The sequence below is a fragment of the Oncorhynchus clarkii genome, chromosome 21 (assembly GCF_045791955.1).
Source record: "Oncorhynchus clarkii lewisi isolate Uvic-CL-2024 chromosome 21, UVic_Ocla_1.0, whole genome shotgun sequence".
Taxonomy (NCBI): Eukaryota; Metazoa; Chordata; class Actinopteri; order Salmoniformes; family Salmonidae; genus Oncorhynchus; species Oncorhynchus clarkii.
The window spans coordinates 31,994,622-32,010,996 of record NC_092167.1 but is presented as its reverse complement, the minus strand read 5'-3'; the positions used below and the strand labels follow the sequence as shown (position 1 = coordinate 32,010,996).

General features: G+C 41.2%; 1 protein-coding gene and 5 non-coding genes across 6 annotated transcripts; 4 read left to right on the top strand and 2 right to left on the bottom strand.

Moving 5' to 3' along the window:
- The first annotated feature begins 873 nt into the window (after positions 1-873).
- On the top strand, positions 874-2,033 carry LOC139379033 (prostate-associated microseminoprotein-like). The gene is made up of 3 exons (XM_071121758.1): positions 874-997; positions 1,311-1,419; positions 1,859-2,033. The coding sequence occupies exons 1-3, from the start codon at positions 874-876 to the stop codon at positions 2,031-2,033; spliced, it is 408 nt and encodes a 135-aa protein (XP_070977859.1).
- Positions 2,034-5,334: 3,301 nt separating this feature from the next.
- trnav-aac (transfer RNA valine (anticodon AAC)) lies at positions 5,335-5,407 on the top strand. Its single transcript has one exon. It is a non-coding gene; the product is annotated as a tRNA-Val (tRNA).
- A 2,727-nt stretch (positions 5,408-8,134) lies between these two features.
- trnad-guc (transfer RNA aspartic acid (anticodon GUC)) lies at positions 8,135-8,206 on the top strand. The gene has a single exon. It is a non-coding gene; the product is annotated as a tRNA-Asp (tRNA).
- Positions 8,207-10,190: 1,984 nt separating this feature from the next.
- On the bottom strand, positions 10,191-10,262 carry trnad-guc (transfer RNA aspartic acid (anticodon GUC)). Its single transcript has one exon. It is a non-coding gene; the product is annotated as a tRNA-Asp (tRNA).
- A 3,984-nt stretch (positions 10,263-14,246) lies between these two features.
- Positions 14,247-14,318, bottom strand: trnad-guc (transfer RNA aspartic acid (anticodon GUC)). The gene has a single exon. It is a non-coding gene; the product is annotated as a tRNA-Asp (tRNA).
- Positions 14,319-15,895: 1,577 nt separating this feature from the next.
- trnak-cuu (transfer RNA lysine (anticodon CUU)) lies at positions 15,896-15,968 on the top strand. Its single transcript has one exon. It is a non-coding gene; the product is annotated as a tRNA-Lys (tRNA).
- The last annotated feature ends 407 nt before the right edge of the window (positions 15,969-16,375 follow it).

Here is a 16,375-nt window from a genome sequence, read left to right as displayed (position 1 = left end):
GCAGCCAGTATAAAAGTAAAAAAGTCTGATCCTGTCCTTTATGAGTTTCCTGCTCCCAAACATCCTGCGTCTCTGTCTCTGCTCCTCTGGGGTGGGCGACTGACTAACCGCTGCTGGACAGGGCCCGCATGAGGTCACAGATTGGAGACAAGGCTGCACGCCATGACATCATACACATGAGCTCATCCAAATGAGGTAGACTGGGGTCAGTGGAGGCAGTAGGTCGCTGACTTCATTTGCAGTATTATGCATCTGTGTTTGCATGTAAGAGCGTCTTAGTAACCACATAGTAACACATCTGGTAGTGAAAGGTAACACAGCTAGTCACTCACTGGTACTTTCTTCCTCAGCTGGAATCCTTAGTAAGGTAGTAATGAAGATATTTAACTTCAATCCCAATAGGGAAATCTTATGTGGATAAACACAGATTTGAATCAATGGAGTTAAATCATGTTAGCCATTTATTCTTCTCTCTATTACTGGTTCTCCACAGGCCTCCCCTTCCGCTCTCCTTTCTACCTCTCTCTCACTTCCCTCCTTCCTCTCACCTCTCGCTTAGCCTCCAAGTCTTAGTCATTTTAGGATGTGTCCGTGTTTCTATCATTTTAGAAGTCATGCCCACTGGAGCGAAGAGGTGCTGATCTCCAGATTGCCAAGGCGATGCCAAGACACAGACCCCCCCCCCCCCCCCCCCAAGCCCAACCCTGTTGCCCCACACCCCTGCCTCGACCCTGGTCGGTCCTCGTGATGGAGCTAACTAACCCCACCTCCACCCTGTACGCTGCGGTCGTAAAGATGTTGGGGTATAAATTGAGGTGGAAGAGGGGAATCGGAAAACTCTGAGAACTAGATCTAGAACTACAAAACGAGAACATGAAGAACATGGTGACGATGGACTCCATTTTTGGGAGAAACTGGCCACTGACCTTCCTGGCTGGGACACTGCTCTGGACCACCTGCCTTGCGGCTCCTATGCAGTGCCACTTCAACTCCAAAGGTAAGCAAAGCCATGCTCTAGGATAGGGTGTTTAGCGTTAATCTGAAGGCATTGGGCCTGTTGAATGGATTTTAAATTCAGAGTAGATTTTTTTTACCCCGTGATTCAGGGTATCATTCAGGTTTGCTCTTCTTAAATGAAAGTCCATCGTCAACACGTCCAAGCCCAGGAAGACTGCTTTTGGTACTAAATTACTTTTGTTTATGTTAAAGTTGTGATTTATAAATTGAAGTTGAAGTTTTGTGGATAAATTAAACTTGGTTTATGTATGATTGGGGTAACACCTTTGGTGGGGGGTATCTCTCTACCCTAGCGCTGTGTGTGTACGAGGGGAGACACTTCTCTCTGGGGGAGTCCTGGATGGAGGACGGCTGTCTGCAGTGTACCTGTCTGCATCCTGTCGGCGTCGGCTGCTGCGAGACGTGAGTACACTACGCACCTTTGATCAATGTGCCTTTCTGGGTCGTTGTATTTAGATTTGCAGCGGTGGGAATAGGAACCTGATTGCCATGGTTGGGAGAAGCTTGCAATGCAATACAGCCATGGAAATTGGATCCAGGCGCAGAGGTCCTTGAAAGGGAATTTTGAAAGATCTGATAATTATGGTTTTTGATTTGAAAATAAATGCAAGGAATATATTCCACCAGGCTCTGAAATGCTTAGAGTTGTATTACATTATCTATGTGGCGTTGTTACTTCAGGATATTCATATTGTCATCATCATGCTTTCAGAGAAAGCATATATGTAAAGCAAGCCATTGAAAACGTTGAAAACGTACCAGCTCAACAACCCCTCTCTCTCTCTCTCTCTCTCTCTCTCTCTCTCTCTCTCTCTCTCTCTCTCTCTCTCTCTCTGTACAGGGTGCATCACCCGGTGGACTTCCCAGGGTGGTGTGAGGTTCGGGTGGACACTCTGACCTGTAAGATGACCCTCGTTCAGAGCGCTGACCCCCGCCTGCCCTGCAGCCCCGGGTATGGACACAGCCTAGACCCCAGCCACGGCTCACTGGAACACTACTTGAAGCTAACGGAGTAGACAGGGACCGAATCACAGTCGGACAGTGGAGGCTGGTGGAGGGAAAAATCGAAGAACGGGCTCATTTAATTCCAGCCATTACAAGGAGCCTGTTCTCCGATTTAAAGTGGCACCAGCCTCCACTGAAGTCGGACGATCAACCTCCCTCCACCCGTCTGTCTGTGTACTTCAAACGCTCCATTCTCACGTGTTGCAGACCCGTAATTTGCTAACATTTAAACCTCATGAATATTACAATATATTGTACCATAAGCAGAAACGTATACTCCGTTGGAATGCAGAGGTGATCCCACATAATGTAATCCCACATTTATGGCACTCTGTAATGCTCTACTGTAAATATCAACTCTTATAGTAATATATCTAACAATTATTGTCGTATTTGTTCTGTATTGCAGTTATATTCAGTTATCCTCTAAATAAAATTCTTATTCAGTGAAACTTTTGTTGATTTGAGTGTTAAAAGCAATCTCTTCACGGCAAACACACTTTTTAATTCATGATTCACATCGTTGAACAGTGGTGAAAAAATACATCTGTTGTAGAGCACGAAGCTCTTGAATATGAAATACATAAAAAATGGAGTGACGAATCAATGGACTGTATTTTGGGGGGTTTTGAATGAAGGGATAAAAAAAATAGAGAAATGTAAATGACACCACAGACAGACAGTAGCATTTTACATTGGTCGTCATCATCATCTTTAAGCTATATAAAAATAAAGTGAGGGCAATCCCCAAAACATAGGACATACTGCAAAATATGTTAAAACACCAATAAATTGATGCCTGCTTTACATCACCATTCATGCAAATATAACCCTCCACTCCTCACGCTCAAATGTTGATGCTGTTGGTCCCTGTGAATTGGGAGACGTAGGACGTCAGGGCGGGATTGGTGGGGAGCACTTTGATTGGCAGGTTCCAACTGAACGTATCCACGTCAACATGCTCCGCCCCCGTCCACACAGTGACCTCTGATTGGTTCTGCAGCACGGTGGACGGTTCCATGGGCTCTCGGTACGTGACAAACTCAAAGTGCAGACGCCATCGCAGGGTCACTGTGTACAAGTTGAACATGTTATAGTTAGTTTAGGTTGTTATAGAAGTGTCTGAAGTATAGTTAGGCTGTACAGTCAGAAGGTCTCAGAGGGTTGAGGAGCTACTCCTATGGATGGATTCCCATACAGATTTAACCCAGTCTTTATTGAAAGTCCTTCTTAGACCAAGACTAGGCTTAATCTGTGTCTGGGAAACCATCTTCTTGTGATGGCACTGTGACTCCCAGAACATGAGCAGCATCCTCAGTCATCTGTAACAACAATGGTCCTTCTAGTCAAGTGCTCAAACCCTCTCTGCTAAGCCAGATAATAAACAAAAAGCAGACAGGGATGGCATCCTATTCCCTATACAGTGCCGTGAAGAAGTATATGCCTCTTTCTGATTTTCTCTATTTTTGCTTATTTTTTCGACACTGAATGTTTGTATATCTTCAACCAAAACCTAATATTAGATAAAATGAATCTGAGTGAACAAATCACAACATTTTGATAATTATTTCATTTACTTTATAAAACAAAGTTATGCAACACCCAATACCCCTGTGTGAAAAAGTAATTGTCCCCTTAAACAACAACTGATTAGTGGAGGGCAGCGCACAATTGGCCCAACGTCGTTCGGGTTAGGGGAGGGATTTACAAGTAGGCCGTCATTGTAAATAAGAATTTGTTCTTAACTGACTTGCCTAGTTAAATAAAAGGTAAAAAAAATGTATAAATATTAAATTACACAATAACTAGTTGAGCCGCCTTCAGCTGCAATGACTGCAACCAAACACTTCCTGTAGTTGTTTATCAGTCTCTCACATCACTGTGGAATAATTTTGTCCCACTCTTCCATGCAGAACTGCTTTAACTCAGCAACATGTGGGTTTTCAAGCATGAACTGCTACAACAGGTGCTGCCACAACATCTCAATCGAGTTTAGGTTTGGACTTTGAGTAGACCATTCAAAAACATTTACAGGTGACCGGAAACATGACCGAATACAAACAGTGTAGCTATTCCCACCGCAAGGCAATCAAACCAGCTAAGCGTCAGTATAGAGACAATATAGAGTCGCAATTCAACTGCTCACAAGAGGTATGTGGCAGGGTCTACAGTCAACCACGGATTACAAAAAGAAAACCAGCCCCGTCGCGGACCATGATGCCTTGCTCCCAGACAGACTAGACAACTTCTTTGCTCGCTTTGAGGACAATACAGTGCCACTGACACGGCCCACTACCAAAACCTGTGGACTCTCCTTAACTGCAGCCGGTGTGAGTAAAACATTTAAACGTGTTAACACTCGCAGGGCTGCAGGCCCAGACGGCATCCCCAGCCGCGTCCTCAGAGCTTGCGCAGACCAGCTGGCTGGTGTGTTTATGGACATATTCAATCAATCCTTATCCCAGTCTGCTGTTCCCACATGCTTCAAGAGGGCCACCATTGTTCCTGTTCCCAAGAAAGCTAAGGTAACTGAGCTAAACGACTACCGCCCACTTCCGTCATCATGAAGTGCTTTGAGAGACTAGTCAAGGACCATATCACCTCCACCCTACCCGACACCCTAGACCCACTCCAATTTGCTTACCGCCCCAATAGGTCCACAGACGACGCAACCGCAACCACACTGCACACTGCCCTAACCCATCTGGACAAGAGGAATACCTATGTGAGAATGCTGTTCATCGACTACAGCTCAGCATTTAACACCATAGTATCCTGGGTCTCGACCCCACCCTGTGCAACTGGGTACGAGTTGGCCTACCGATTTCAAGAGAATACTGTTCATGTAGATAGAACGAGATGTACAGTTGAAGTCGGAAGTTCACATTGGGTTGGAGTCACTAAAACTCGTTTTTCAACCACTACACAAAATGTCACCCAAAGAGTGAGTCTTTGTGACCTCTATATGACGAGCAGCGGCAGTACGTCAATGCCTACCTGATCCACGACACCGCGACTGGAAGAACCTGAATCTGAAATTAGTCTCTGTAGACCTGCAGGACAATCACCTGATCCAGGACACACATTACCTCCAGGACATGTTACCCGTCTGCCAGGTACCACTGATAATAATATAATACAACTATAACATTTAGTAGCGCAGGGATTCCACCTAACTCAGTACATACAGTACATGCAAGACATGTAGTCCATCTGCCCGGTAAGGAACAGAATTTCAAAGTTGGGATGCTTCTGCTTCTGTAGGATTACTTACAAGGATAAATATATATAGACAGCAACATCTTGCATCTGGTTTCCGTAGTGTAGTGGTTATCACGTTCGCCTAACACGCGAAAGGTCCCCGGTTCGAGACCGGGCGGAAACAGTTTTCTTGGCGGGCAATAATACCTGTTTTCATACACAGTACTTAAGCGTTCAAGTATTGCAGAGCAAGTTATGGCATGCAATTATGAAATGGAACGCTTTATCCACAGCTATAATTTTTTTTGTGTCTAAATAATGCTCTCAGAAGTAGGTTTTGAATTATATTATTTATTTCTATACAGACATAAATTAATATATAATTTTGGCAAATGTATTTCATAAAAAAATATATATATTTTTTTAAGTATTTAATTATTTGATACATTTATTTCAAGTGTTATTTTATCCCCTTCAGGTTGTAATGGCGTTGGAGATTAAGTTTGTTCGTTTTTGTAATTTCAAGATTGCTCTCACCATATTAGTTTTAGATTATAGGAATGATGAACTGCTCTCTCTCCTCCTCTGTCTCAATGCGTACTGTGTGGCTTTGTGGCTGGCCTCTGTGTGTGCGATGTGTAAAAGAGAAAGGCTATAGTGGACAGTGAGGCTGCCTTCCAGCGATTCAGAGATATATTAGACTTATTGCCTTCGACAAGCTGCTATAGAATAGTCAGTACCTTAACAGCCAGCATTCAGTAATGAATGGGGACTGAATACAGGAAAAATAGTTTTGCTTTGTGTTTACACATTCTTCTTCAATTAGTTGGCTAAGACATTGATTCTTGTGATGTTATGTGTTTATATAGTATAGAGTTTGAATTCAAGCAACAATTCAAAAACTAGCAACTGAGTTTATGGAATACTAGCGCTTAGCGTTTTACTGAAATGCTGTTTTTTAAATGTTTTATTATACAAAATATACACAAAAAAATATATATATATATATATATATATATATATATATATATATTTACTTCGGTTCAGTTATTTGAATTGCATTTCGTTCATTTTTTTCTGTTTGATCGATTTGCAGTTTCTGTAGAGATAAATCAGGGAGTTGTAGTTTCCAACAGGCCAATATACAACATGGTTTTGCGCAGAAAACGTGGTAATTAACTACAATGACCATAATCCGTTGCGTGCCCGCTTACTCTTGTACAGGGCAGACAAACAGCGACCAAGAGAGATTTCGAAAGCAGTTACTTTGCGAGCCTGAAAATACATGATTTAAGAGATTGTAAATTCAATACAGTATGAATTGTTTACATTGAAGATCTACAAAAATAGTGATTTTGGCAGACAACGTAGGCAGCAGCTCTATAGAGATGAGATGACTTGAAATGAAATAATAAAGTCATCAAATAAAACAAAGATTTTATTTAAGTAATGTGAATATCAAATCAAATGTATTTATATAGCCCTTCGTACATCAGCTGATATCTCAAAGTGCTGTACAGAAACCCAGCCTAAAACCCCAAACAGCAAGCAATGCAGGTGTAGAAGCACGGTGGCTAGGAAAAACTCCCTAGAAAGGCCAGGAAGATCACATCAGTGATTCAACCCACTCAAGTGACGCACCATTCCCAGGGACGGTATGAAAGAGCCCCAGTAAGCCAGTGACTCAGCCCCTGTAATAGGGTTAGAGGCAGAGAATCCCAGTGGAAAGAGGGGAACCGGCCAGGCAGAGACAGCAAGGTTCACCTTCCCACTCCTGGGCCAGACTACACTCAATCATTATGACCCACTGAAGAGATGAGTCTTCAGTAAAGACTTAAAGGTTGAGACCGAGTTTGCGTCTGTAGGCAGACCATTCCATAAAAATGGAGCTCTATAGGAGAAATCCCTGCCTCCAGCTGTTTGCTTAGAAATTCTAGGGACAATTAGGAGGCCTGCGTCTTGTGACCGTAGCGTACGTGTAGGTATGTACTGCAGGACCAAATCAGAGAGATAGGTAGGAGCAAGCCCATGTAATGCTTTGTAGGTTAGCAGTAAAACCTTGAAATCAGCCCTTGCCTTGACAGGAAGCCAGTGTAGGGAGGCTAGCACTGGAGTAATATGATCAAATTTGTTGGTTCTAGTCAGGATTCTAGCAGCCGTGTTTAGCACTAACTGAAGTTTATTTAGTGCTTTATCCGGGTAGCTGGAAAGTAGAGCATTGCAGTAGTCTAACCTAGAAGTGACAAAAGCATGGATACATTTTTCTGCATCATTTTTGGACAGAAAGTTTCTGATTTTTGCAATGCTACGTAGATGGAAAAAAGCTGTCCTTGAAATGGTCTTGATATGTTCTTCAAAAGAGAGATCAGGGTCCAGAGTAACGCTGAGGTCTTTCACAGTTTTATTTGAGACGACTGTACAACCATTAAGATTAATTGTCAGATTCAACAGAAGATCTCTTTGTTTCTTGGGACCTAGAACAAGCATCTCTGTTTTGTCCGAGTTTAAAAGTAGAAAGTTTGCAGCCATCCACTTCCTTATGTCTGAAACATATGCTTCTAGCGAGGGCAATTTTGGGGCTTCACCATGTTTCATTGAAATGTACAGCTGTGTGTCATAATAACTGATGGTTAATAAATGATAACCAGTCAATACCATTAAAGGACTTTTATTAGTTGTTTTATTCTGTGTTGTTACAGCATTCAACCCATATAATGCATAGTGAATTGAATATCAAAAACCGTGATTATTTTTTCATCATCTAACCGAAACCGAACCGACCACAAAAAGCATTAATCGCTCAGTACTATGGAATACCAATGGCAAAGCATAAAATGTTCATGGCGTTATATGTCAGGTCCAAATACTGTGTGCTAAATACATAAGAGTATGATTTATTCAGAGTTTTCAGTCCTCGTTAGTATAGTGGTCAGTATCCCCGCCTGTCACGCGGGAGACCGGGGTTCAATTCCCCGACGGGGAGGAATACGTTTTATTGTGTTTTGTCTGTCTGTGAGATACGCTTCACACTATAAGAGGCCATTCAGATCTTGACTTTACGGTCTCTCGGTCTCTTCAGGCCAGTACTACAATTACGACAGCAGTGGGCGGTATCTCTCCAACAGTGTGATCTCAGACCAGTGTGACGGTATTGTGTTGAAAATCTCCCCCCTAATAATTTCCTTAATTTTGTGGCTAAAGTCAAATACTTTCTGTGACACACATCAGAGTCAAATACTTTCTATAGAACAAACTTCACGACAGGATAGGCAACATAAATGTATAATTAACGTATGTGTGTTATATTAAACATAGAGGAGGGAGTAAAATGTTGGCAAGGAATAAACATTTCAGAACAACTATGGCTGAATTATTATCCTTATACTTTCAAAAATACTAGTCAAATAAGACATGGGAGAGATGACGAATTTTGGCAAAGAGATTGATTTATAGACTAAATTCAGACACAATCACGAATATCATTTGATAAATATATACAGTGCCTTGCGAAAGTATTCGGCCCCCTTGAACTTTGCGACCCTTTGCCACATTTCAGGCTTCAAACATAAAGATATAAAACTATATTTTTTTGTGAAGAATCAACAACAAGTGGGACACAATCATGAAGTGGAACGACATTTATTGGATATTTCAAACTTTTTTAACAAATCAAAAACTGAAAAATTGGGCGTGCAAAATTATTCAGCCCCTTTACTTTCAGTGCAGCAAACTCTCTCCAGAAGTTCAGTGAGGATCTCTGAATGATCCAATGTTGACCTAAATGACTAATGATGATAAATACAATCCACCTGTGTGTAATCAAGCATTGCACCTGTACTACCATTACTGTACCTCAATTCCACCTCGCAAAGTTTACATTTCCTTCTCCTTTACCTCAAAGTATTGCCATACAGGACTTCGCTGCTGTCGCTTGCCTTTCTCTGCCATTTTTACAACAGTTAACGACGGTGACGTAATGGTAGAGAGTCGACTCCAAAATAATTAATTCCTCGACCCTCTGTGTCGACTCCCATTTCTGAGTGTCAAGATGAGATTCCAATAGGAATCGACTCCTAAGAGTCGAATGCCGTACTTCCGAGAACACAATTACTCACATCTTTCATAATGAGACGGCGAGGGACTGATAGAGAGAGGGAAGGGCCACAGTGTCGACAGGTCGGCCACCAGGCAGACGAAGTCAGACCATGCACTAGGCCTATCTATCGACAATCAAAAGATGTATCTAACAATTGAATGCTGTGTCTCTGGAATTTATTGGCTTTCAATGTCTTGCAACTTCAGTAAAGCAGGGCCTATCATCAATGAATAGGCTAGGATATTCTACACGACACAAACCGAAGACTGAACACACACTCAAAACATTAGAGAAGAGAGAGCTGGGGTGTAATCATTAACCCAGACTGTTTTTCGGTTTGGGATCCCAATTTCATTTGAACGTTTAAACATTCACATCCCTAATTAAAACCACAGACCTTTGCTTTATATACTATCAGACCACCGCCACTGTCCTTGTGCTGTATGTATGTTCATACAACATCAATTAAATCTGGGATACTGACCCAGATCTGTGATACTGACCCATATAGCGAGCAGTCCTCGTGAACCCTGACCATGGATGTTTGGCTGTCTGTGATTTCATTCTACATGAAGTTTTATTCTAAAGGCGGGTGGGGGTGGGGGGGGCAGCCATATTAAGAATGTCGTTATTATAGAATCTCAAAATAGAACGGGGTTGAAGTCAAGATATGAATTACTTGTTTACTCCATGTGTAACTCTGTGTTGCTGTCTGTTCACACTGCAATGCTTTATCTTGGACAGGTCACAGTTGTAAATGAGAACTTGTTTTAAACTAGCCTACCTGGTTAAATAGGTTAAAGGTTAAATAAATAAAATTACAATTAAATGGGGGTTAGTTATCTCTCGAACAGAATTCAAAAAAAGTTTCCTCCCCGTCGGGGAATTGAACCCCGGTCTCCCGCGTGACAGGCGGGGATACTGACCACTATACTAACGAGGACTTGGCAATTCATAAGAAGTTACATTATTTGTTTCCTTTCCATAGAGCTAAAAGTGATCGACATGACTTTTACTGTTGAAAAGTATAAATAGAGTAGAGTACATACACACACTAAAAAGGTAAATATATATATATAAATATATCTCCATGCTCTTGCATTATCATAATTCATATGCGCGTCACCAGAAATCCATGCATGCCTGTACATCCTGAGAAATTACAACATATTACTGGCCAGTTGTAGGCTAAACTGCAGAAAAAAAAATAACTAAATGGTTGCCCAATCAGGCTGGCAGGATGCAGTTATTTCTAAATGAATATATATTTAATACGCCAGGCTTTTTAGATAGGCTGTTTGATGAGGTTTACAGCCTAGATTCGAGTTTTGTAGGCTACTCAACTGAAAACAATAATAACATTCTTCATTACATTGTGTTGTTGTAGCCTAGGTAGGATACAGTTCTTGTCCCTAAAAAACTGAAACTATTGGGTAGCTTTATGGCTTTTAGAGCTGGTATCATGGGACTGGGAGGAAGCGCACTCAGCGCGAGCGCACAAAGTGTTCAGGCTACCTATGATTTCGTTATCTGATAAATGTACTTTTATATCACTGTGCTAACATTGAGCTTGTGAATTATGGGCTAACATGAATACGCTTCTAATTTAAGCTATAGGCTACATCTCGATCCTGTCTGTCATTGTTCTGTTGCGTAATTACGCACCTGGCCTCTCCATTGCCACGGCTTTCCCTCTTAAATCTTGTGGAGTCCCAGGAAAAGCCAGACCACTTATTTCAATGTATTTCTTTAGCCTACACATAGCCTATTGCACGAGATATGCACGCTTGCTGAATGTAAAATAGGCTAAAGAATTAAGAACGGGTCAGGGAGTAGGAAAGGAGAAGGCAAACATTTCCTACAGGCCAATCTTAACCCTGGGCGACATCCTGACAAAATAAATTATATGAGTTGTCTTTCAAACCTTCTAAACTGTTGAGAATAGACCAAAACTGATCCAAATTATTGCATAATCAGGCCTAGGTTGTAGGCCAATGCAGTTACTTCAGCTTGAAACAAAACATGACATTTGAGAGGTTATTCAAATTAGCCTACATCATTGCAGTTTTACAACCTATAGACAATAATTGTTCACTCACTTGATAACAATAACACGTTCCTCATTGCAATGTGTTGTTGTAGCCCAGGTATAATAATTGTCTTGTCTAAAAATGTAGGCCCAGGCCTAATCAACAGTTCAGCTTTGCGTGCCCGGGGACCACAGAGTGCAGAGCCTGGGGGAACGCACTAGATCTGCCATTTCACAATCTGCTAACTTTTTCCCTTGCACGTCGACTGGTAAATATTTAGCCTATAATTCTTATATTTAGCTAATGAACTGCCTAATATCTAGCTATACTGAACAAAAATATAAATGCCATTTATTTTATTTTTTTACTGAGTTACAGTTCAGGATATATATCAGGAAATCAGTCAGCATATCAGGAAATCAGTCAACTAAAAAAAAAATCATTAGGCCCTAATCTATGGATTTCACATGACTGGGCAGGGGTGCAGCCATGGGTGGGCCTGGAAGAAAATAGGGAGCCAGGTTCACACAATCAGAATGAGTTTTTCCCCACAAAAGGGCTTTATTACAGACAGAAATAATCTTCAGTTTCATCAGCTTTCCGGGTGGTTGGTCTCAGACAATCGCCCAGGTGAAGAAGCCGAATGTGGAGGTCCTGGGCTGGCATGGTTACATGTGGTCTGCGGTTGTGAGGCCAGTTGGTTGTATTCTCTAAAACAATGTTGGATGCAGCTCATGGTAGAGAAATTAACATTCTATTCTCTGGCAAAAGCTCTGTTGGACATTCCTGCAGTCAGCATGCCAATCACACACTCCCTCAAAACTTCAGACATCTGTGGCATTGTGTTGTGTGACAAAACTGCACATTTTAGAATGGCCTTTTATTGTCCACAGCACAAGGTGTACCTGTGTAACGATCATGCTGTCTTATCAGCTCCTCGATATGCCATACATGTCAGGTGGATGGATTGTCTTGGCAAAGGAGAAATGCTCACTAACAGGGATTTAAACAAATTTGTGCATAAAACTAGAGAGAAATAAGCTTTTTGTGCATATGGAACATTTCTGGGATCTTTTATTTCAGCTCATGAAACATGGGACCAACACTTTGCATGTTGCATTTATATTTTTGTTCAGTATAATATTTAGCTTCTTACGTCGGCTATACATCACTAGCGTCTCTCTTCCAGTTGTTCCAGTGCGCAACATGCTATAACAGGGGTAGGCAACCCTGCTCCTGGAGTGCCGCTGGCACTTCATGTTTTTGATTGAACTGACCTTGAAGACCAGATGTGTTGAATTTAGGCATTCATTGAACTGATCACTTGACTTAGTTGGTGTGGTGCCTAGCTGGAACAATATCTTAAAGTACATGCGGCACTCCAGGAACAGGGTTGCCTACCCCTGGGCTACAGGCTACACAAGCCTCTCCGGAGTAGGCCATTCCTCTTCTCGTGAAATTGATATTATTGGGTGTCTGCCTGAATAGTATTAACTCCAATCTCTACAAAGAGCACTTTCAACCATAGACATCAGGCAAATACATAAATTGGCGTGGAAATATAAAATAAAGACACCACAAAACCAATATAAACAGATGGAGCAGAATATGTGCCAGTATGTATGAGAGTCAGGCATACACAGAAATGCGCACGGATAGTGTTTGAGGTGGATTAATGGTCAAAGCAGATTAAATCATCCTATGATGAAACCACTGATATGTATGTTACCACACACACAATGCCCCAAAAGCATCTATGCATTGGCCCGGGAATCAAACGCAGGCCTCCAGCGAATTTTACCACTGGTAGTAAGTGTAGTGGGTCACGCCAAATTTTAGGGACAACCATTTGAAGGGGCATGAATAAAGTTGAGGCGATTACTGGGAATTGTAGAGGAACAGAGCAGACGAGTTTAATGATGAGGCCAAAAGATTTCTAAACTGTTCACGTTCGTTAGCATTCTCATAGAGAACGATTGGTGGTGTTAGCTAGTTAGCTAATTACACTGTACCAAATGCTCGTTATCCATTCAGCCTGTTTCCCTTTTTAATCAAAGAGCAATACTTGAAATTGCAATTTTGTTAGACAACATATCAATGACAGAAGTCAGAAAGCGTGCCGAAATGTTTTATGTAGATGACATAAGTGATATTTGAACTTTGAAGAGTGTACAGGACGTAAATGTTGGTATAGTGTGTGTCTATATGGATGCGTTTAGACAGGCAGCCCAATTCTGATATTTTTTTTCACTAATTGGTGTTTTGACAAATCAGATCATCTCTGAAAAAGATTTGATGTGATTGGCCAAAAGACCAATTAGTGGAAAAATTATCAGAATTTGGCTAACTGTGTAAGCACAGCCTCTGTCCACCTATAGAAATGCAGGTTAGCGTTTTTCGCTATGAATCTTGTTCTAAAAAGGCAGCTCTGCAGAGTGGTCACTAGCTGGCACAGCCACTAAATCATAAAATCTGACTTTAAACCTAATCCCACTGCTAACCCTAAATTTCAGGAATTTGTGAGCTTCTGCTCTCCCAACCTGGTCATCGAATTTCGCCCTTTTTACCTTCCGAGAGAGTCCTCTGGGAATATCGTTACGGCTGTGTACATCTTGCCCAAAGCCGACACCAAAAATGCTCTCAAAGATTTTCCTTGGACCTTGAATAAACTGAAAAGTGGAGGAGCAATTCAGCGGATCGGATACGTATGCGGCCGGGGCTTCTAACTATCACAGATTACAAAAAGAAAGCCAGTCACCAGCGCCACCCTACCAGACGAGCCAAACACCTTCTCACGCTTCAAAGAAAACGACTGAGCTGCCGAGGAGAACCCCTGAGAGCAACGTAATCTCACCAGAACAGGCTAGCCAGGAGTATAAGGGGGAAAAAAGCTTTTTCTCCCCGTCGGGGAATTGAACCCCGGTCTCCCGCGTGACAGGCGGGGATACTGACCACTATACTAACGAGGACTGGTTATGTTATGAAGTTTTACCTTTTAAAAATATATATATTTTGGCTATGAGTATGCTTTGTGGCCAAAGCATATGTTTGAGGAAAAGATACTTCAGTCCATCCCAAACTTGTATCTCAAACAGACCGTTTTAAAAAATGCTTGCTGTTTCCTCATAGAGTATGATGTCATACTCTTGAGGAGGATTAGCTGGCCAAGCAGCTGTCTACTTGCATTAATATTTTTTTATGACCGATATCAATGACAAAAACATTTTTGCAGATAACATTAGAAAAATATATTATTAAGTAAATATTTACAACCTGTTGTGCCGAAAAAGTAACACCACCAGTCATTATAAAAGAGAATGCTAACAAATGTCGCTACAGAGTGCTTATACTAAGGGAAAACAAACGTTTACATTTTTTAAATAATTTTCCGCAGCATAGAATAAACATACCTTTCAAATTCTGTGCATGTTATTTAATAGTTTTGACAAATGTAATTCATATTTAACATTTTGCTTGTTTATGAGTGGGCCGGAAGAAGGAATACAGAGACAAGGTTGCTTACCGTGTCAGAGTTAAAGCATTTTGTTTCTGAAATAACACGAGTGTCACGAGCATAGGGTTTCAGATTTAAAATGAAGGGACTAAAAAGTCGGTAGAGCATGAGACTCTTAATCTCAGGGTCGTGGGTTCGAGCCCCACGTTGGGCGCTCAGTTTTGAATAGGAAGTGATTTCACAACCTCCATGGCAGTAACCTTAAAATGTTCATACTTTAATAAACTGAAAATATACTATTTATTAATTTGGTAATAATATTACATATACTATTATATTTATATATAATTATATTTTATTAGTAGAGTTTCTCTAACTTCAAAACGTCCAAAATAATTTAAATGAAACCAACAAAACAATTTTAATTTGATGTTTTATTCAAAATTAAATCAATCAAATCAAATACTGAACACTGAGATTAGTGCAACAATCAGGAATGGTTTGGTGATGGGTAGTAGGGGCAGAGATACTTTTGAGGAGATGGGAAACTCCATTGGAATCGAATTAAGGCCCATCGTGTACGCTGCCCACACGTCGTCAGTGGGCCGTGCCGTGCATTCTGGGTGTACACATACGTCGTCAATGGACCGTACTGTGCATTCTGGGTGATTTTGGGACAAGGAGCATTCTCCTTCAAGGAGTGAATGGGAGTAAATTGGTCGCTAGCACAAAAATACAAAATTAGCATGAATTTGGTCAACAAGAAGTACAACATTACAAATATTTTCCTAGATGTGATATAATGAACGTGTTCTTTGTAATATCGTATAGCTTTGATATCGTAACATTACGTACTTTCGAGGAAAATAGGCAGGTTTATCGACTCATACCCTTTGAGAAGGGATTGCGTGACGATTATTTTAGCAACTGCGTGACGCAGCATTACAACGTGAATCTGATTGGTCAACAGTCTGACGGGTTACAAGTTCCTCCATTCATTGCCAATGTTATTCCTATCTCCTCCTGTCTTTAATATCTCTAGTGAGGGGGGTCACAGGTTTACAAAGGGAGGGGCTAAACTATATACGTACAGCCCGGCTAGCTCAGTCGGTAGAGCATGAGACTCTTAATCTCAGGGTCGTGGGTTCGAGCCCCACGTTGGGCGCTAACTTTTGAATATTCGTTTTTTTTATATGAAATTGTATGCACCTGTACTTTTGTTTTGATGCATATTGCACATTTTCTGTTAATCCAATAAACCTCATTTCACTACTTAAATATTACTGTGTCCATCAGTTATTTGATAGATCAAAATGAAATTGCTGATCCAAACACACAATTATTTATAAATGGAAATCATGGAAATTGTCAGGGGTGCCCAAACTTTTTCGCACGACTGTACGTGTCATGACGTGAGTCATGGCCAAAAGTGTTGAGAATGACGCAAATATTTATTTTCACATAGTCTGCTGCCTCAGTTTGTATGATGGCAATTTGCATATACTCCAGAATTTTATGAAGAGTGATCAGATGAATTGCAATTAATTGCAAAGTCCCTCTTTGCCATGCAAA